Source organism: Eleutherodactylus coqui, chromosome 6 (genome assembly GCF_035609145.1).
Source record: "Eleutherodactylus coqui strain aEleCoq1 chromosome 6, aEleCoq1.hap1, whole genome shotgun sequence".
Classification (NCBI taxonomy): domain Eukaryota; kingdom Metazoa; phylum Chordata; class Amphibia; order Anura; family Eleutherodactylidae; genus Eleutherodactylus; species Eleutherodactylus coqui.
This window is the reverse complement of record NC_089842.1, coordinates 124,850,826-124,873,676: the sequence shown is the minus strand read 5'-3', so window position 1 is coordinate 124,873,676 and position 22,851 is coordinate 124,850,826. Positions and strand designations below refer to the sequence as shown.

General features: G+C 44.3%; 1 protein-coding gene across 2 annotated transcripts in view; it reads right to left on the bottom strand.

Moving 5' to 3' along the window:
* Nucleotides 1–22,851, bottom strand: part of PRIMA1 (proline rich membrane anchor 1) — a 78,468-nt gene that overhangs the window by 9,386 nt on the left and 46,231 nt on the right. Inside the window, exons 4-5 of one of the 2 annotated variants that reach the window (XM_066607515.1) lie at nt 20,445–20,556; nt 15,597–15,867 (exon numbers count right to left, since the gene is read on the bottom strand). In XM_066607515.1, the coding sequence (XP_066463612.1) occupies nt 15,759–15,867; nt 20,445–20,556 (221 nt within the window). In that variant the 3' untranslated portion in view covers nt 15,597–15,758. Of the gene's footprint in view, nt 1–15,596; nt 15,868–20,444; nt 20,557–22,851 lie in introns of those variants that run through there. The other variant, XM_066607514.1, reaches the window with a different exon arrangement.

Sequence of the window (22,851 nt, the reverse complement as noted above, 5' to 3'; positions counted from 1 at the left end):
CGGGGAAAAATGACATCTGCAGGTATTTAATTACCTGCAGTACCCAATGATTCCCTATGGGCGTTGATCGCACGCCTCGAAGAGGCCCGCACAGAAACATCACGGCTGACGCACCAGCTCTGCTCTGCGCACGTGCCGACTGGGCGGCAGCCGGCATATAGCAGACCAGAGAAGAAGCCCGGAGGAGGTGAGCCATGCTGGTCACTGCAGGATCACGGGTCGTATCCCGCTGCAAGAATTCTCGCAGCGGGATCCGACTCGGCCGTCTGCAGGAGGCCTTGCTCTGGGGAAAAGCACAGAAGGGGTACAAGCTGTTACAGCACTCTGACCCCCCCCCCCGAGCGCCAGGTGGGGTGCCCTGAACTTACACCCCACTGTCCATGCCTACTTGCCTCGACCTGGCTAACCCCAGGCGGACAACTGGACGGCGGTCCCTACCCTGGCTAGGGACCTGGCGACTGCACGAGATGAACCTAACTAACGGGGGACAGAGTAGGAAAGGCAGATGGAGTGACCTAACAGAAAATACTGAGCACAAGGCAAAGCTGGAAAAGGAAGCTGATGAGCAAACTAGGGAACTGACTGAGAGAACTGCAGACAGGACTGACTAGCAGCTGACAGAACCAATAACTGGCAGTGAGCTCAGGTCACTGCCAGTCTTATGACTACAGAACTCCGCCCAGGGGTGGAGAGTGGGTGGAGCCAACTCCCCCACTCACGGTACAAGAGAGACAGAGGGGTGCGGCCAGCACCCTACGGGCGGACACGCCCACGCCGCTGCACGCCGCCCGCCCCACGTCGCCGGGGAAGCCCTGACGTCAGAGCTCCAGGACGCCGAAGCCGGAGCTGCGCGCGCTGACCGCTGGACCCTGCGCCGCCCTGCACGGTAACACAAGCACTTTATAAAAAAAAGGCATAGGAAGCTACAAATACACTGTTAGAGCCACAGGGGGTATAATTACTTTGTAGGATGGCACAGAACTACATTGTGGGCGGAAATAGAGGGGGCACTACAACTTTTTTGGCAGGCAGAGAAGGTTACGATTATGTTGTGGAAGGTCACAGAGAGGGCACAATTATGCTGTGAGGGTCACAGAAGGGGGACTTTTACTTTCTGGTGGACCATAGAGATACAAGTGGTAATGCAGTTAGTCCATCACTATCCTGAAGACCCTACCTATTATAGGAGAACTGAAAGGCCTAGGCCACACTCCCTGCAGTGACATGGGTAGTGTGTCAGAGGGTGATGGGGGCGCTATCTTTGGCTGTTGAGGCGCAGTTTAACTGGCAGACAGAAGTGGTAGAGGTCTTTATAAAACAGAAGAGGTGGCATTAGCCACACGCACAACTACATCTGCATGCTGGGTCTTGTGACTGGAGGCCTGCAAGCTGACAAGGCCAGATGACCAGGGACCTGTGTAAAAGATCTGTGTAGTGGCTCCTGCATAGATGACGTTAAGAGAGTCAGAAGTATTCTAAGGGAAAGGCCCGCTGCACAGCAAGTGAATTGTAATATGGAGATCCAGAAGCTCAATGTAAGATGGTGGAATGTTGCGAGGAGAGATGTGGATAAGCTGATGGCCATGCTCCAATGAGTGACTGCCGGAAAAGGATGCAGACTGTCTCCTGAGAGCTGTGTTAGCAAGTCACAGCCAGCATTGTGGTTTCATCTTTTCAGAGTATTGAGCCATCCACCTGTGTGAAAGGCCAAGTTCCAAAGCCTTGCACCATACAATCAGAGCATTGCCATACACTGTAAGAGACCGCTACCTACTGTAGTGTACATAGGTGAACTTTGCCCTTTCAAACAGTAGTGCCCCCTCTTTTGCAGGCATAAAACAGGTGATAATCAGCATTTTTATATGTAGGCTGAAACAGTCATTAACTGATACAGAAGCAGTTGTGTAGGACGTTTCAAACTGGGTGAGGAATAGCCAAAGTCTGCTACAAAGGTGAGGTTGTGGAAGACAGTTTCATGTCACAGGTCATACACCATGGCAAGACTGAGCACAGCAACAAGACACAGCAACTGCATCAGCAAAGTCTCTCTCAGGCTGATTTCAAAGCAGACTGGGGATTCAAGATGTGCTGTTCAAGCTTTTTTGAAGCACAAAGACATGGGCAACATTAAGGACTGTAAACGTAGCAGTCAGCCAAGGAAACGTAGTGCAGCAGATGAAAGACACATCATGCTTATTTCCATTCAAAAGCAGAAGATGTCCAGTAGTGCCATCAACTCAGAACTGGCAGAAACCAGTGAGACCCAGGTACACCCATCTACTGTACAGAGTCTGGCCAGAAGTAGTCTTCATGGAAGAATTGAGGCCACAAAGCCATAGAAACAAGGCCAAGCAACTCACCTATGCACAAAAACATAGAAACTAAAGTGAAGAAAAATGGCAGCAGATGCTCTGGACTGAGGAGTCAAATTGTGAAGTATTTGGCTGTAACAAAAGGCAGTTTGTTGGGGGATTTGGTCAGGATTAATGGTGTCCCCAATGCTGAGAAATATAGGCAGATCCATCATGCAGTATCATCAGGGAAGCATCTGATTGGCTCCAAATGTATCCTGGAGCAGCATAATGACCCTAAACATCCAGCCAATGTCATTAAGAACTATCTTCACTGTAAAGAAGAACAAGGAGTCCTGAAAGTGATGATATGGCCCCACAGAGCTCTGATCTCAACATCATCCAGTCTGTCTGGGATTACGTGATGAGACAAACGATTTGAGCAAGCTACATCCACAGAAGATCTGCGGTTAGTTTTCTAGGGTGTGTGGAACAACCCCCCCTCACAAGTCCCTTCAAAAACTATGTGCAAGTGTACCTAGAAGGACTGATGTTGTTTTGAAGGTAAAGGGTGGTCTCACCAAATATTGATCTAAGTTTTTCTTTTGTTCATTCACTTTGCATTTCGTTAATAGTTTTTTTTCATCAATTAACACTCCTATTTTTAAAAAATGCTTATTCAGATGTTTGTATATCAGCCGGGCTTTCACACCTGGCCGATATACGCTGTCTCTCTCTGCAGGGAGAAGAGGCGGGATGGGACGGGAGCAGTGCAATGAGCTCCCGCCCCCCTCTCCGCCCCTCGCCACTGTTTGCAATGGGAGGGTGGGATGGGGCGGAGCTAAGTTCCACCTCGTCCATCCCCCTCCCTTTGCAAATAGTGGCAAGGGGGCGGAGAGAGCAGAGCTCCGTGCACTGCTCCCGTCCCGCCCCGCCTCCTCCCCCTGCAGAGAGAGACAGTGTATATCGGCCAGGTGTGAAAACCCGGCCGATATACGGACGTCTAAATAAGCCCTTTGTAGTATTTTTTTCCACATTCCAGGATCAGCGATCAGCTCATCGTCCATCATTTATGCTGCATAAACGATGGACGATAAGCTGATCGCTCATCATTCAGTGTAAATAGCGGCCATTCAGTACTGAAGGGCCGCTGCGTTATGTCAACGGAGAGCGGTGGGGCAGTGAGAAGAGAGAAATCTCCTGCATCCTCCCCGCCCTCCTGCTGGCCGCTCTAAGAGCAAGCCAGCACTACTCACTCCTGTGCAGGAGCACAGGAGCCAGGACACACAGGGACGAGTGTCATGCATCATTTGCCCGACATTCGTCCCGTGTAAACCCAGCCTTACAGGAGCTTGGCTGTGACTTTAATTGAAGCAAATAGGGAAGATGGAACAATACCTCTGCAGCGCCACCTATTGTCAGACTTTTTAGACAAGCGTTATAACAATGACTGGGAAAGCACTCACACTATAGATGATGAAGTGCAAATGTCACTGGAAGGTAGAGTTTCTACTTAATTCATTTTTATTACCACTTCCTATTCATCACCATGATAAAACAGGCTGTGAGCACAGAGTGCAGTCATAATAAAGGACTTTACAATTTACAGTAGTATTGTGGAAGCATTATTACAGCTGTAAGCTCCTATTCTAAAAACTCACCAGGATCAGAGTACTTTCATCTATCATTGCTCTATGCCATCTTATTGAGATTGGTACACTCAATAGAATTGACAGGAGGGAAGAAAAGTCGAGTAACTGCACCTGCACTGTATGGTAAACAGCACAGCTATTAGTTATTGTGGATTCATCTTGGACTCAGTATCATATTGAGGGTTCCACCTGTCCCGACGTTCCGTTTTTTCTCTACTGCAGACTTTGAAGTTGGAGCAACGTTCTCTAAATATTCCTCCGTGTCCTACAGCAACAAAGTCACAACACACAGTTACTATAAACACATGTACCATGGCCAGTAGCCAATGGAGAAGAGGGGGTCTGTGTGAATTTACTCATCGGGATAGGGGCTGTCTGTATTTGGCTTAAATAACATCACATGATGATAGTAAAGAGATTGACTACAGCAAAATACCAGTGAAACCAAGTGGCATAGTAAGGAAGGCCATCTGGCAAGGCATAATGTATCAGTAGTATTTGCTGGTAAAGAAAGTGGCTGATGGAAGTGTGTCAATAGCCACAACTAGATGTTTTTTCAGTTTTTCAAACAATGTTGCTATGTAATGGGCACGGGTGGAGGAAAAAAAAACAGAACAGGGAGGTGTAATAAGACCTTTTACCCTTAATGTATGACCTTACAGGGTCAATTCTAGTTCTGAAAAGCAAGCTGTAGAACTAATAAGGCCTCATGTCCACTCGAAAAATACAATCCACACACATCAATGTGATAGCAATGTTGCCGATCCGCGGCAAAAATGGAGCATGCTGCGTTTTTTCTCCCGCGCGTGAAAAACGCAATTCTTTTAAAATGTCATCCGCGGGTGCAAAAATAAATTTAATAGACCGCGGATGGCCAATTGTTCCCTATGGGCAAAATCCGCTGCGGAATCCACAATTCCATTTAGCTAGTGGACATGAGGCCTAAAGCCCAATACTGGTTACTACCGTAGTGGTCTGTATGACAAGTGATACATTGTCCTCTTGCATGGTCCATAGTAGAAACCCCCAACGACTGAGCGTCTCAACCAAGATCTTCACCCATGTATGACTTGGAAAACATGTAGACAGACATCACTTCAGAGCACCAAATAAAAATATCAAACACCTTTAGATATGGTGGCCATAAGTCTTTTGAGCCTGAAATATTAACCAAAAGTTGATTGGTTTTAATTTGACTGGTCATATTTATGAACACCTTAATGACCCAACTATTTTGAGGCTGGAAAGACTGGCAATTTTTACATCTGATTTCATGTTTGTATTCCAAGTGCCAAATACGAACAACCCCTAACGCAATAAATACATTTACTGTAAATGTAGCTATAAGAGGGCTTGTTTTTTGTATTTTTCCATGGCATCATTTTGGTGCACATGTGATCTATTGCTTAGCTTTCATTATTTTATTTTATCTTTTTTTGATGGGGGAGGGGGGGGGGGTGCAAAAGCAGTAAATCCATGATTTGTTCTTTTGGTTTCATGTTAAACGTATTCTGGGAGATGATTACTACTTTGGCACAATAAAAACTGTATTTAAAGAAAAAAAAAGGTTTTGGTTTCAGCACATTCTGAGAGACAGGAGTTTTTTTTAATTTTTCCATCCATGTATGAGGGCTTGTTTTTTGCAGAGTGAGCTGACATTTTTTAATGGTACAATCTTTTGGTGCATACCACTTTATGATTGTTTTATATTTCACTTTTGAGAGGCGTGTCGACAAAAAAAATAATTCTGGCATCATGAGGGTTACTGCTCGTTCCCACATACTGGAATATCTGCAGTACACTGCAGACTATATCACCATGCAGAAAAATACGCATACACCAAAATCTGTATGGCTGCCTGCAGACGGCCGGGTCGGATCCGGCTGCGAGAATTCTCACAACCGGACCCGACCCGAGCGCCTGCAGAGAGCAGCGCGGAACTCACCCGTTCCCGCAGCTCCGACTTTCTCATGTGCCGGCTGCCGGGCAGCCGGCGCATGCGCAGAGCAGAGCCGGCAGCCAGTGAGTGACGTTTCTGTGCGCATGCCGCAGTTTGTTCTCTGCGTGACATTTCGCGCAGATAAACCGCGGCTGTCTGCATAAGATTGCGTATTGTAATGCAATCCTATGCAGGCGTGTACGGGCGGAAATTCTGCGGCATGCTCCAATTCTGTGCGGGGCTCACAGAGCCCCGCACAGAAACGTCACACACCGGCCGCCGGCTCCGCTCTGCGCATGCATCGGCTGCCCGGCAGCCGACATATGAAAGAGTCAGAGCTGCGGGAGCGTGCGAGTTCCTTGCTGCTCTCTGAAGGCGCTCGGGTCAGGTCCAGCTGCGAGAATTCTTGCAGCCAGATCCGACCCGGCCGTCTGCAGGCGGCCCAAGTCTAGAATGTGGATTTTGATGTGGAATGGAAAGTAGCTGAGTTCTGCAAGCAATTCAGCATCAAAATCCACATTTAGACACACAGACACATAGAACATTCTGCAACATCCAGCAGAATATTTTGGTGTCTATGAAAGACCCTGTAAAAAGCATGATAGTTTTATAGTTCAGGCTGTTAAAGACGAGCTATTTGTGCTTTTAATTTGACATAATAAAATTTTTAATTGGACAAAGGTGCGTTCTTTAAATACTTTTAAACAATTTTTAAATATTTTTTGTACTTTTTATTTCAGCGTCAGTTGGGAACTAAACACTCAGAGTATACTGAAGGATCTCTATCACCCCATCGTCTGTCCTGCACGATGTGATTGTGAAGATGAAAGACAGAGAAATGCTAGAGCAGGAGTACTCAACTAGTTTTTGTAAAGGTCCCCTTACTGGGTTTGTTGTCAGCAAACCCAGGTAATGAGGATCGGATACCAGCTCTACACAGTGAGGGCTCTTTCATATGGGCATTGTGATTTTCGGCCACCCGAACTGCAGCCAAAAATTGCATTAACAAAAGGCAGCCGCGACCAGGTCGCGACTGCATCCCCCATTTTCTCGCCCATTCAGACAGCCAGGTGCGGCATATATATACGCCGCAGCCCCGAATACCATTGGCTGAGGGAAAGGGTTGAACTCTGCTACACTTACTCCCCCTCTACACCCTTGGTGGCTGCCAGCAAGGGGAGGGGTGGGGGGGGAGGGAGAAAATGGGACTAAAGCCTAACTAGTCGTGCTAAACCCCCTCCCCAGCTTATGGTAGCTGCAGGCAAGGGGAGGGACGTTAGCTGCTACTAAACTCCCTCCCCCTTCCATTTCGAGACGGCTCACATAGGGCCCCATAGGAGTCTATGGAAAAGACTGGCATATTCTGGCAAAAGATAGGACAAGACCACCGTACATGCTATTTTTTCCGGCTGCACCGGAAAATCGCCCATCTGAACAAATGCATTGGAATCTGAACAAATGCATTGGAATACAATGCTTCGGATAGTCGGGGTTTTGGGACAGCATTTTATAGTGGGAAATTCGCCGCAATAAAACGCTTGTGTTTAAGTAGCCTGATAGTGATTACAGTACAGTTACCTCTAGATATTACAGGTGACCTCTCTTTGGACTATTATCATTCGTTTTTGTTTGTCTTCTTTATCTGGTCCTAGACCGCCACAATTCATTTTCACACACTCCATCATCCTACTACTAACCCCAGTGCCCTTCCCAGTAATCCCCCAATAGTAAACAGTGTACCCTTAAAGGGGTATTCTGCTCTGCCTGACTCCTACACTTCCTGATCAGGACATCATGTCCTGTTCTAAGCAGGAAGTATAGGAGCAGCGCAGCGATCCTAATGATTTCAATGTGAATGAAGCCAGCGCTCCAACTTCCTCTTTTGACCACTGATGACAATGTCTGGCCCGCTCCAGTGCAGTAGGCCAGACTATCAGCTGATGGATGGGAGTCCTGAGTAGCAAACCCCCATCCATCAACTACTGATGACCTATCCATGGGACAGTTGCAAATAAAACATCTCTCCCTCTTTCAGAAGCTCTAATATACAACCCCATGTAAAACATATCTCTTATTCCCTCTTCTTCTCCAACCAACATACAGTCCCATGTTAGATCCATTCTTCCTTTTTCTAACAACTTTACAAGAATTGAAAGAAGGACAATTATGGCGGTATGCGTGTGAAGTGCAGATTTTTTTTCCCTAAGGCTTGTCCCTGCCCCTGCCCACTCCTGACTGCACCCACAGCAAATCATGCCACACCTTCTCCTTCAAATAACATAAAGTAAATATATTTGAAGTTCAAGTTCAAAAGTTGAAATTTAAAAAAAACAAAACATTTCTCCAGTTAAATGCTAAAAAAAAAATTGGTAATGCCGCACCCCATAAACTGCTAAACTATAAAAATACTGTATTATTTATCTCACGTGGCGAAAAAAATAGGTACGCAATGCCAGAATTGCAGTTTTTAGGACCCCCCCCCCCCCCATCTACCTAAAGAAATTGAATAAAAATGCAATCAAAAAAACTTACGCATCCAAAGGGCTTAGTCACCCGGCCGCATTGGCGCCCATGTTAGTGCAGGAAGAAGACGGCCACACTTCAGGACGGACGTCTCTCTGCAGCGCCAAGAGAAAGAACATGTGACTAGTTTCATTGCCGGTCATGTGTTCTTTCTTCAGTGCTGCGGGGAGTCGTCCGTCCTGAAGTGCGGCCGTCTTCTTCCTGCAGTAAGGGCTCAGTCACACAGGCGCATCGGCGCCTGTGTGACTAAGCCCAAAACATGAACCCATTATAAACTATTCCCCATGCCAAAGTCAAGCCTTGACGCAGCTCCATCGATAAAAAAAATACATTCATGGAGGTCAGAAGAGTAGTAAATAGAGATGAGCGAGCATACTTGCTAAGGACAATTACTCGAGCGAGTATTGTTCTTAGCGAGTACCTGCCTGCTCGGAAGAAAAGATTCGGGTGCTGGCGCAGGTGAGCGGTGAGTTACATGAGTGAGCAGCGGGGTGGAAGGGGGGAGGGGGAGAGAGGGAGAGAGAGATCTCCCCTCCGTTCACCCCTGCTCTCCCCTGCCGCTCCCCGCCCCCCGTCAGCACCCGAATCTTTTCTTCCGAACGGGCAGGTACTCGCTAAGGACAATGCTTGCTCGAGTAATTGTTCTTAGTGAGTATGCTTGCTCATCTCTAGTAGTAAAACAAATTTGGTATTGCTGTAATCTTACTGACCCACAGAATAAGTGAATATGTCATTTTTACTGTAATAATGTAAAAACAAAGCTGAAAAAAAAATGTCCTACAAAAACAAAAAAACAATCCCATATAGCGGTCTTGGAACACAGGGACAAAAAACAAAACAAAAAAAAACACCACATCTGCTGCTCGGATCCCCACTGATCAGCTGATTCTCGGGGGCTGCTGTGACTTTCAGTCAACAATAGAGTACTTTAAAAAAAAAAAGCAGAATACCCCTTTTATGGTCTCAAGAGTTTGGTAAAACTACAACTCCCAGCATATCCCAAAAGGTCTGTAACCATCAGGGCATACTGGACCTTGTAGTTCTATCAAAATCTCAACTGATGCAGGACCAACATTTTGATAGATCTACAGCTGTAGACTGATGGCATGCTGAGAGTTGTAGTGATGGGCTAAGCCAGACCTTTGGAAGAAGCAAAGAAAGAAGACATAATTAACAGTACATACAAGCAAGTCCATCAATGTATATTTATCTGGTTTGAGATGGAGTTGAGCGGGAGTAGAGACACAGACTGTGGGCTGGCTGATGCTGCAGGAGGAATGTGGTGACAGGCAGGCCAGTCTGTGACACTACTGGCGGAGGAGAGGTTTTATGTCCTGCAAGAAGGAGCAGCGCCCAGCATGGTAACCACCATCAGGCTAGCCATAGGCAGTGAGCATGGCTACGCTGTGCACAGATCCTATCAGTGTGATTACACTGATGAGAAAAGGAGTTAATGGTCAGGAGAACAGGAACTGGTGGTGGCCCCTTCTCCTGCTCTGGACAACTGGCTGTGGTCCGCCTGTTGAGTACCTCTGCACTAAAGCATTGCCTGGATTGGATGCAATAAATGGCATCCACGTCTCAGCCGAGAGCAGGGCTAGCTATCTATATGTTTAAACAAGAGCGAGTGTTCCCCCACTAATAGCAATCTAATATCCTGAAAATGGTGATGAATGGATCATAAAGTGTATATAGGCTGCTGAGCTCTTTTTTTGCATAACACTGGTAAACCCCTAAAAAGGTACATTTGCTACATTGTATATTTTGCAGTGGGAGAAGGGGGCAGTGGACCATTGCAGACTTTGTTTCTGGCCGCTAATTTTACTTTGCATTTGGTCCATGTTTTGCAGACTGTAACATGGAGCTAATGTAAACCAATGTATATTTACATGGCTGTATTTTTAACAGCCATGTTTTGGGGGAAATACATATCTGTATTTGCCCGGTGGAAAATAAGACAGATGACTGCAAATACATGTCAAACAATGATGAAATACTGATGACATGCAGTTGTAGTATCATTTGTGACACTCCATATTATGGACATGTTACATTATGCCATGTGAAACTGGCCTTTCTTGCGGTCCTCCACCCCGGTGATGGTTGTGCAGTTCGCTGCAGCACCATGATGTCGTGGGTGAATGTATACGGCCTTAATTGTGTTATCCAGGATTGGAAAAACATAGTTGCTTTATTCCAGAAACACAGAAACAGCGCCATACCTGCCCATGGGTTGTACCTAGTACATGGGTACCTTGTCCATGGGTTGTGCAGCTCAACTCCATTGAAGTGAATGAGACTGAGCTGCAATACCACACACAACCTGTGGATAGATGTGGCACCAATTCTGAAAGATAGCAACCATGTTTTTCTAATCCTTGACAATTTTTAGGGTGTGTTACCCTGTACAGATGCCAGTTTTGTGGCTCAGACTCCGCCCAGCCCTGAGTGCCAATGAAAGCTCTATCTTGCCAATTAGGTTGCCAAGATCGTGTGGCTATTGGCAGCCACGGCTGAGCGAAGTCTCAGCCGCATGCCGGTACCTGTATGTGAGAACGCATCCTTAAGGCTCTAGGACTGCATCTACCATCCCAATGAATTTAAGCGCCTCTCTCCTCAGAGACTCTGGGTTCTCCCACCCTCATCAGGATTTATTATTCATGTTGAAGCGAAGTTCTGGTCTTCTGCCATCTGCCTTCTCATCAATCACAATAAACCCAGTGTGCCGTCACTGCAATGTTTTCCCCATCTCCTCACATGAATTCCCAGCGCTGCAATAAACGTGAGGATTCTGTGCATTCAGCCATGAAGTGCGGGAAGCCTGTCACACAATCCCATATGACTATTCATAAACCCTTTCAGGGTTGGATGGATTCTTGCGGCCTCCTATTAGCAGAGATAGGCGAAAACTAGATTGTGACTGGTGGCGAGAATAGGAAAAGTTACCATTAGAGATTACAGCAAGTACAAGGTCCAACATGATGATGGGGATCAAGATGCCATCACATCTTGGGTTCAAGTCAATGACCACTAGGTTAGTGTCACCGACACAGCACTATTCAGTCAAAATAACGGTCTATTCCAATAATCTAGCAAAAACCTCCCTTGCTGGATTAACATGAATACTCAAGATAGTCTAGAATGGTCAATTTTTGCTTAGGAGGATCACCACCATTTATCTGTTGCAGGTGAAGCTATACAACCCCACAAAGGGGTCCCCTAAAATAGGTCTTCTCCTCTGCCTTGTCACTGCAGTATCTTAAAATCACTGGAGTAATTTAGGGGGCCTATAAGGCCTCTCCTCTCCATATAGACCTCTCCTTTCCATATAGGGAGCCCAGTACTATGAATAAACCATTACAGTTGGGGGCCCTGTTACAGGTTTCGCATTGGGGCCCACAAGCTTCAAGTTACACCACTGCTTAAAATGTGAAGTACTCAGCATAACACCCCAGAACCATATAAATAGGAGCTAAATCCCTTTGAACCAGGGGCCCAGGGGTGGACATACTGCCTGTTTAGCTGCACAGGGGCCCAGAGGGTTGGTAAGGAGGGAGGGGAGGGGGCAAAAATGGGACACTTTATGCCTTGATTTGCACAAAATCCTGGTGTTTTGCCATGATTTTATACAACTCTCTACAAAACTGCATTCAGACCCTCTGTGACAGCCTAGTAAGGTAGGGCGTTGTCCTCACTCCAACCTCCACAGACTCACACTTTTAGACCCTGGTGGTACTTCGCGAATAGCCCCACTTATATGTGGGCAGCTTGCTCAACGACCCCCCCACCCCTTTTATTCACCTAAGTGTTTTAATGTATAGTTGTAAAACCTTTAATGTACAGCAGTTTCTAAACCTTCGAAAACCCAATAAAACGTGTAAGTTAAAAAAAAAAATATTGTTGGATCGCGTAAATTTGAACGGTAATTGTTCAAGGTACACACGGCCAACAACTGAATGACGAAGGAGAATTTGTTCGCTTCTCATTTGTCATTCATTTGATGCAGGCATAAATATCATTTGCATATCATTGCAGACGCAATTCCGAACAATCTATCTGCCTGTATGATCAGGCTGCACGTGTAAACTCTGACATCGCTGATGTGAATAAATCGCTCCATGTAAAAGGGCCCTTAAAGTGGTATTCTCAGCTTTTAATGGCAGAGATGGGAAAACCTGGCCTTTTGTTTCCGACCACCTGAGAGAAAACAGCCAAGTGCTTCAGTGCAGCACTACTTGCGTAGCTCTTGTTGAAGTGAATGAGAGCTACAGAAACGGCGTAGCACAGCACGCTACGCTGTTCCGTAACTCCCTGAGGTGCCGATGAATAGCTGAGCTGGCAGGTTGTGTAGTATTCCGAGGAGTAGCTGATCTGTACAAAAGCAGGCTTGTCTTGAGTCAAATACAGATCATGCTACGGCTCATTCACATTGGTGTTCACCCTGTGTTCTTGCTTTCCGTCTCTGTTACGTTTTTGAAGTGGAGAGATGGAATTAAAACTGAATTAAATTGTTCAGTTTTTTTCCCCCAATTGATTTCATTAGTTTATAAGAAAAAACAAAAAGCATATGCAAAGCTCTTAATTTGCTTCAGTTTTTTTTTTTTACAGAAATAGCACTACTGACTGCAGACTTCCTAGTAGCATGATCACATGACAAGCACACGTGATCGCTGAGACCAACAATGAGACTGAGGATTGAGCAGCGATCACATATGCATGTCATCAGCAAATCAGTAGGGACTAGTGCAGTGTGGACTGCAGCAGCTGAAAGGGGAGTATGAACTGTTTTTATTGAAAGGATAAGGGAGCATTTATGGGGGCATTGTTATATTAGTGGAGCATTTATGCTGGCGTTATTATATCAGTGGAGCATTTATGGGGGCATTGTTATATTAGGGGAGCATTTATAGGGGCATTGTTATATTACTGGAGTATGTATGGAGGCATTATTATATTAGTGGAGCATGTATGGAGGCATTATTATATTAGTGGAGCATTTATGGAGGCATTATTATATTAGTGGAGCATTTATGGAGGCATTATTATATTAGTGGAGCATTTATGGAGGCATTATTATATTAGTGGAGCATTTATGGGGGCATTATTATATTAGTGGAGCATGTATGGAGGCATTATTATATTAGTGGAGCATGTATGGAGGCATTATTATATTAGTGGACCATGTATGGAGGCATTATTATATTAGTGGACCATGTATGGAGGCATTATTATATTAGTGGACCATGTATGGGGGCATTTTTATGTTAGTGGCGCATGTATGGGGGCATTATTATGTTAGTGGAGCATGTATGGAGGCATTATTATATTAGTGGAGCATTTATGGGGGCATTATTATATTAGTGGAGCATGTATGGATGCATTATTATATTAGTGGAGCATGTATGGAGGCATTATTATATTAGTGGAGCATTTATGGAGGCATTATTATATTAGTGGAGCATTTATGGAGGCATTATTATATTAGTGGAGCATTTATGGAGGCATTATTATATTAGTGGAGCATTTATGGGGGCATTATTATATTAGTGGAGCATGTATGGAGGCATTATTATATTAGTGGAGCATGTATGGAGGCATTATTATATTAGTGGACCATGTATGGAGGCATTATTATATTAGTGGACCATGTATGGAGGCATTATTATATTAGTGGACCATGTATGGGGGCATTTTTATGTTAGTGGCGCATGTATGGGGGCATTATTATGTTAGTGGAGCATGTATGGAGGCATTATTATATTAGTGGAGCATTTATGGGGGCATTATTATATTAGTGGAGCATGTATGGATGCATTATTATATTAGTGGAGCATGTATGGAGGCATTATTATATTAGTGGAGCATGTATGGAGGCATTATTATATTAGTGGACCATGTATGGGGGCATTATTATATTAGTGGACCATGTATGGGGGCTCTATCATATGAGTGGTGCATTCTCTGCACAGAGGCCCTTGGAACTTTGTGTTCGCCCCTTCACACATACTTGAACATAGAGAATCCCCCCATACCATCATTAAAAAATGACATCACCTGTATAATGTGGAATATTTCAGATTTGCGCCCAGGTTCTCTGATGCAGCCTTCCGCTGCATCATGTACGCCGTGAACCTCACACTACAGAGAAAAGACATCACACAGTGCAGCGAGGACATGGATGACCCTGCTATTAATACACAGTGATGCTCCAGATGGGAACATTACAAGGTTTCTTTATTTAGTTGCAGCGATAGATCCAGCAAAGTGACAGAGCTGAGACATAGAACGGGCTCAGATCAGGCTGATCTCCGTAACAGATAAACAGTGAGCAGATCACTTCAATAACACTCAAGATCTAATCCTGTCTCCCAAAGCAGGCCAATCACTGCCGATGAAACCCTCATTCCCAAGAACTGTGAGAAGTTCTATAATAGAATTGTCAGTTCAGTGATCAGGCCAAGTTGGGAATGGTAGTGTTCTATATATGGAGGATAATAGAACTGTATTATGGCCATGCCCAGTAATTAGGTCATGTTGGGAGTTGCAGTGTTCTGTATATAGAGTATAATAGAATTGTCATGTCCAGAGGTTGGCCAACGCTAAGGGGTTCTATGTACTCAATATAGTAGAATTATGTTATTGTCATGTATAGATATAATAGGATTTATTGTAGTCCTGTCCTGTGGGTGGATTGTGTTTCTTGGTGCAGTATTTTATGCATGGATTGTAATAGAACAGTACGATCATGTTGGGGTTGTAGTTTTCTATGTAGAGTATAAAAAAAATTGTACTATGGTCGTGCCCAGTAGTACAATCATGTTATGAGTGTAACGGCGATACCCCTTTATTGTTAGTCAAGCGGTATATGTTATCGTGGTTCGGTTCCTATAACTGTTGGAATATTAGCTTTAGTGTTGCGCCTGGTGCGTAGCGGCCAAGTAAAAATTGCCCTGTTTTGTGTTATTATGCCCAATTCGTTTTAAGTATTTACGTGGAGAGGCGCACAGATGCTGGGAACAGAGGCACGCTCTGTTTTAACTAAATAACGTACGTGGCAGGAACAAAGTGGGTAGGTCGAATGTGGCAGTAGGGATACTGTATCAATATCACTGTCTACCAGAGTGCATCACAAATCGGTACCCAGCCATGACTGCAGGGGAGTGACTTGTTTTCTTCCATGTTGCAGGACTCAAGGCAAGACTAGTCTATTTCTTCCAGTACTTGAATCTGGAATGGATTAGCTCAAAGGAAATTCCCAGCATCTGCAGCAATCTTCCTTGTGGTAAATCGGTCGAGGCAACTCAGTTTGTCTCATAACGTTACTAGCATTAGCAATGTGGCGGCTTCCTCCATCTATGCCTCACCAGAGACCCCTATTGACCATGCTTCAGCTCTGTGATCAGACTCATTTTTAGCTGCTATGGTACATAGCCCACAGTGAGTCCCAAGACACACATGTTGCCTGAAAAGAAAAATATCAAGCACCTAGAAAAAGTTGGTGTCATTCTGCTGCAAAACTCAACATGCAGTTACATCTCAGGCAGACATACAAATGATTAGAGTTGTTGTATGATTGGATGAAGGGTCTTGCCATCTGAGACCTAGATGCCTCTATGACGCAATCAAAGATTGTGCCCAGTTAGCAGAGTAAGTGTTAATGAAATAAAAGCAGCTGGATGGTTGTATCGATGAACTGCCACAACGTAGTCCATTCTGACCAAACTGATAGGAGGTGCATGAGGGGATGCACACAAGGCGACCGGGCTCAGGACAGCATTAAAAGACCACCAATTGAGAGTATTGTATCCAGATGCTTGACTGAAGGACATTTGGTCTCATGGTGCTAGTTACTTGTACTGTCTTTGACACCCACTGACACCTCAGTTTGCAGTGGTGTCATGAACGACGAATCTGGATGCTACAGAGTGGACCCAGGTTATTTTCAGTGACAAATCCAGGTTTAGTTCACGACACTGATGATGGCCGTGTTCGTGTCTGGAGACCTTGGGATGAGTACCTCAATCCTGCCTTTGTTCTGAAGCAGCACACTGTTCCCACTGCGGGTGCGATAGTCTGGGGGGCCATCACATACAATAGTTGGTCACCCCCATTAGTGGTACGAGGGGCAATGACAGGTCAGTGATATGCTCAGGACATCTTGCAGCCACATGTGTTCCTCTCATGGTGGCTTCCAAGGGGCATTTTCCATTAGAGTAATACTCGACTGCGCACAGCAAGCGGGTCAAAGGAGGCTCAGTTACAGCAAACGTTGACAAATATGCTGCGAGATAACATATGGAACCTGTAACCTTCCATGCCCGTCCAGATATCATCTTGTATCCAAGATGGAGGCAGCCTAACAGGGTACTAGAGCCTCTATACCCACCCATATCACATCTTGTATCCACGCTAGAGGCAGCCTAACAGGGTACTAGAGCCTCTATACCCACCCGCATCACATCTTGTATCCAAGCTAGAGGCAGCCTAACAGAGTACTAGAGCCTCAATGCCACCCATATCACATCTTGTATTCAAGCTAGAGGCGGTACAACAGGGTTCGAGACCCTCCATGCCCACCCGTATCATATCTTGCATCCAAGCCAGAGGCGGCCCAAAAAGCTACTAGAGCCTCCATGGCCGCCCGTATTACATCTTGCATTCAAGCTATAGGCGTCCCAACAGGGTACTAGAGCCTCCATGCTCACCTGTATCACATCTTGTATCAAACTTAGAGGAAGTACAACAGGGTACTAGAGCCTCCATGCCATTCCGTATCACATCTTGCATCCAAGCTAGAGGGTACTAGAGCCGTCCTTCAAGTCTTCAGTTTTCCGCAATAAATTCTCCTTTTGCTCCGATATTGTAATCACTTACTTACATCAACATTACAATCACACACAAAAAGTTTCATTCCCTTTTGACAACTCCTTCTAGGGGAGGGATTGTTTTTTTTAAAGGAGGGCATGATGGAATTATATTATGGTTGTGTCCAGTGGTTGAGTCTTGATCTGTGTTATATTGATTCCTGGATTTTTGATCATCAGTTAAAACTCTGGATGAATGATTAAACTCTTACACCTGAACATTATACAATAAATGCTTATTATGATCAAGTTTCAGCAGATTCAGTGAAGCAATTTTCTCTACCGGAGTGTCTGAGATCAGCGGCCCCCTCATTAGTTACCCCTTACTGTATAATTATGGAAAAGGCCATGGAGCAGGGGGTAAAGCAAAGCAATTAATTCAGTCAGCAGTACACCAATCAGCGTAGCTGCATGATGCTCCATCACAGCTGAGACCACAGAACCTTCACAATTTGTTAATTTGTAGGAATCCCTGCGGTAATTGCGGCTTCTTGAGGCTTCTTTGCCTTAAACATATCTTTTGGGGAAAAACGATTTTTATTTGGTATGCATTTTGTAAAATTCTCTGAATTATTGAATGCAGAAGCAGGACCTATAGGTAGGATTTTTACTTGCATTACATTCTTGGAATGTAGGTTTGTACTTTTATGCTTATACAATGCACATTTAAAGTGGAATGTATAAGATAAAACAACAGCACCTCTCAAGGCCTCAGGCTGTGTCTGGTACTGCAGATTACTGAATAAGATTGAGCTGCAGTATGAGGCACAACCCATAAATAAAAGGGACGCTGTTTCCGAAAAAAAAAGCAGAACGTCAAATGGCCCCTTGAAGACGCTCCATATTGGAGTTGAATTTCTTTTCTGCGTCCTGATTAGAACTGATAGACTTTCCACGCCTCGTGGTAGATTGGGATTGATTCCCTGCATACCACGCAGCAGATAGTACTGGCATTGGTTTTATCTGCCTTGACTTTTAGTGTTCTATAGTTTTTGTAGATGGGTTATGTTTGCACATGCACTAACCATGTGGAAGGATATATGTCTAACTCAAAAAGGGCACCCCCCTCTTCATGGACATTATTTCAGCTTCAATTTCCTCAGCCCTGAAGCTGTTTATGGGGTCCATAAAGAGGGGTGTGCCCTACCCTTTGTGCACAAAATATTCATATTGGAAAGAATAAAATGCCATTCTACTGCCAGCTTAGGATCACGATTTATTAACTACTTACAGCAGTCAATTAGCTGCTTTTAAGGCCAGCAGGATACTGTCGTGTATTAACCCTTTGCAATCCAATTTTGGATTCAGGGTTTCCTAGGGAGTTTTCTCTTTCTGCCATTATACAATGTCACCATCTGCTGACTAGAGCCAGTACTGCAGTATGTGACATGCTAGAGAGGCCTTTGACAACAGAGCGGCCAGTAATATACAGTAAGAATACCCTGCGGTACGTCTTCCGACATCGGAGCTATACAGCCTTCAATCAGAATGTCTTTAGATGTCAGACAGTGGATTGGAAAGGGTTAAAAAGGGTATGAACTTTTGGAACTGTGACATAATATTACAACAACTCTACAAAGCTTTAGTGTGGCCCCATCTAGAAAATGCAGTTCAGTTCTGGGCACCAGAGAAAGAATGCCCTGGAGTTAGAAAAGATACAAAGAAGAGCAATAAGACTAATAAGGTTTGTGGAGTATCTTAATTATACAAAAAAATTAAAACTAAATTTATTTGGTCTTGAGATGTGATGTCTAAGAAATCGGGAAGGGAACAGGATTAACCTGCATACATTCAAAAATAAATGACCTGCAGGAAACATATGGTAAAAAAATTGTTTGATGTAAAACAGCCTCAGAAGATAAAAGGATGCTCTCTCAGACTGGAGAAAAAATTGTTTCAAACTCCAGACACGTCATAGCTTCTTTACCATAAGAACTGTGAGAATATATTCACACGCCTAGGAAGGGTAGCTTCCCGCGCCTAGGAAGAGTAGCTTCCCGCGCCTAGGAAGGGTAGCTTCCCGCGCCTAGGAAGGGTAGGTACACACATATAGCCACAACGCTATACAGCGGAAGTGGCTGCAGAAAATCTTTGGCATTTTGCAGGAGTGTGGATGGAATTTAAAGAAAACTCATCTACAGGCTGCTGAAATAGTCTGTAGTGGAAATTGACCTGTGGTATGGATTGTAAATCTGCAGCATGCCAATTTAGGCTGGGGATTATGGTAGTAATCCAGATTTCAGCTCTTCACCTGAAGGAGTTAAATCGATGTCAAAATCCACATTACATGCTGATTTTGGCATTATTTGGCATCAACACCTTCTATCTGTGGACATAGTCTACATCGGTGGAATAGTCACCCTTAAGAGCTGGACACAGCAGTAACAACTTGATTGAAAAAGGTTTCGATTATTTCTTATAACAAGATAACATTGAGGCTGCATCCACACGGGCTACAAAAGCTGTGAAGCTTATGGTTTCCAATGGGCTTTTTCACATGAGATGTTTTGTAGCCTGCAAGAACCCACTGAAAACCATGGGCTTCACCTACATGTGTTTTGTAGCAAGATGTTTTAGCCCGTGTGGATACAGCCTGATTCTTATAGAATGCTACAAAAGTTTTTGTTTCCCACACCGCTTCAGCCACATCTTTTCCCATCCCTTGCTTGAACTTAATTGACGCAAGTTTTTTAACAATACTATGTAACTAGTTGAATTAGGCTGGTTTCATATCTGTGTTGGAACCGTTTTTCTTTTGTTTAAAAGCTGGCCAGCTGAGCGGAAACTGAGTGAACCCCGTTATAGTCAATGGGTTCCTTTTGGAGCTGTTTGGTTCCATCCAAAAATGGAGCCATTCAGCCGCTGAGATTCCCCTTTCCTGTTCCTCGGATGTAGCAGGAAAGCATCCTGGCTCTTCATAGGAACAGCCTCAAAATCACGTAGTAATGCCCCTTGTAAGATAATTTGCATATGACCTCCCATTTTTTTCAGCCCAGTTTGGGAAATTGTAATAGGCATGGAATTCAAGTTTTACTACTTATAGGATGCAATTTGAGACCCGTAGCTCTCCAGCTGTTGCAAAACTACAATTCTTAACTTTCAAACAGCTGGAGAGCTACGGGTTGGAAACAGCTATTCTTGATTGTTGGATGTGTTCGGACTACCCGTGTCTTACCTTTTTATTGCTTTGTAGCACATAATAACCACTATGAAGAGTACAATTGCTGCCAGGATGATGAGCAGGAAATGCCACCAGGTCTCTTCCACACAGCACTGTGGGAGTTCTACTGAAAAGACAAAGTCAATGAGTCAGTGGAGTAAACCTACACCAATATTTACCAACAGCCAAACAGTGATCCCCAAATTATGGCTCTCTTACAATTTACAGCCTGCTGGGAGTTGTAGTTATGCAACAGAAGCAGAAGAGACACAGATTGGAGACAGAAGTACACCCTAAGGCCTCTGTCACATGAGTGTTATTTTGACGCCAAGTAGGCGTGCCAAAAAAATCGCGACCATTAGAACCAATGGTTTCCTATGGATTCCTTCAGACATAGTTTTTTTTGACATGCAAAAAAAAAAAAATCATACCGTAAAAGATGGCACATAAGCGCGTTATTTCAACACTTGAAATATTTGTATTTCCCTGCAGCCAGACATATAAATGGATGGAAACATCATGAATAATAGCTGCCATCTGGTCGCAGCTATTCTTCGTTCATGTGATTTACTGCTCCAATGGTTGCGATTTTATAGAGCAGCTAACATAGCGTCAAAATAACGCTCGCGTGTAAGAGGCCTAAAACAACGTGACTGTGGGAGAGACTGCACGGGGTCTGTAATTTGTAGATATGAAGACACATAAGTCTGCAAAGACGCTGTATACACAAAATGGCATGAGATGTTTCAGTAGGACTATTGGAAAAGTCACTTCATTTTTTTAATCTCAGATGTGTTAGAGCAATAAAATAAAAAAGTTGTAAAATTCTATTATATATATTAATTAGGCAGCTCTTTAGCGAACCTGCGCTTTCATCAGAGGCTGAGAACTCATGGATCACCCATCAGTTATTTTACAGCTATTGTTCAGATAACGTGTGACCTCCCTTGTCAGATGAGCTTATTTATGACATATGGAAGCTGCGGTTTTATAGAAGATATTGATCTTGTGTTTCAGGTAAAGACAAATGTGGTAATGAATAACCATTCAGAAAATACCAGCGGCATCTAAGAGCTCCTGTCCACGGGCGCAGGCGTAAAATGCTGCAGGTCTCCTTGCAGAGTTTTACTGATGTATAAGCATCGGCTCTCCCGGCAGAGACCACGTAAGTGCACTGCGTATGGCTGCGTATCACACGCACATGTGCGGTGAGTTTTTTTTTAGTTTCACACTTTGTTTCATACGTATGGTAACGCTGCCCAGATGCAATGTATTGAGTATGGACAGCATTTCATACGTTGCCTACACCAATTTATAGGGCTCACGCTGCGTGGTATGCGGAGAAATAGGGCATGCTGCGATCTACTTCTCGTTCGTATCAATACAGTGTCTACACACATGTGCATGGATCAATGAATGTCCATTGACTTTCATTGATTCCATTTACCATGTATCAAGCGGCTGTGCAGCGCACACGTAATACATGGTGAAAACACGGTCATGGACATGAGCCCTAATTATAATGAATAACAGAGCTACAGACAAGGGCTGGTTATAGCTCTGCCTAACAGCCATAAAGGGCCACTAATCTACTGCAGCAAATCACCGGTCACAGCAGCCACAGGTCCTATTCAGCAGCAACCAGGAAGGACAGAAGGATTGTGAAGCCATTTTAAGGTCTTTGACCCACTAGTGTTTTTTTTAATGCTGCAATAACATTAGAAGGTCCCATTGAAAAAAAAACGCAGCGATATCGCAGCGTTAAAAAAACCCCAAAAAAACGCTAGTGTGTAAAAGCCCTAAGTCATGGGAAACCCTTCTATAGTTAGCCTCACTAACAGGGAGGAACAGAATGGATTCACATGTACCAAAGGCAGCCTTTACAAACCAGTAGTGTCTAGTAATTATAGAAGCAATATATTGTATTCATCTCTCCTACAGTCAGCCTCTTCTAAACCTGAAATGAGTGATAACAGGGAACAATAAACTATTCATATGCCCTATAGTTAAGGCCCATTTACACGTAATGATCATTGCTCAAAATTAATTGAAAAATAAGCGATAATCATTACATGTAAATGTGGCCGTCTGAACAATGATTTTAAGATGAACCTAAAATCTATCGTTCGGCTGCAGGGGAGATAACATTATATTCTGCTGGCACCCCTGACTAAAACAATGCAGCTGTTTGCACAGCAGGCCATGTGATTAGTCACACACTGGGCTCAGCAACACAGCTCCTGGAGGCCCTTACATGCAAATGAAGATGATAAAGTGTTAATGTCCATTAGTGTCCATTAACACTTTATGCAAAAAGATCGCTAAAACTTTCAATCTTTCAGTATTTGAAAGATTATCTTTGCAAGTAAATGGGCCTTTAGCCTCTCCCAAGTCAGAAAGGATATCATGGAGCAACAGATTG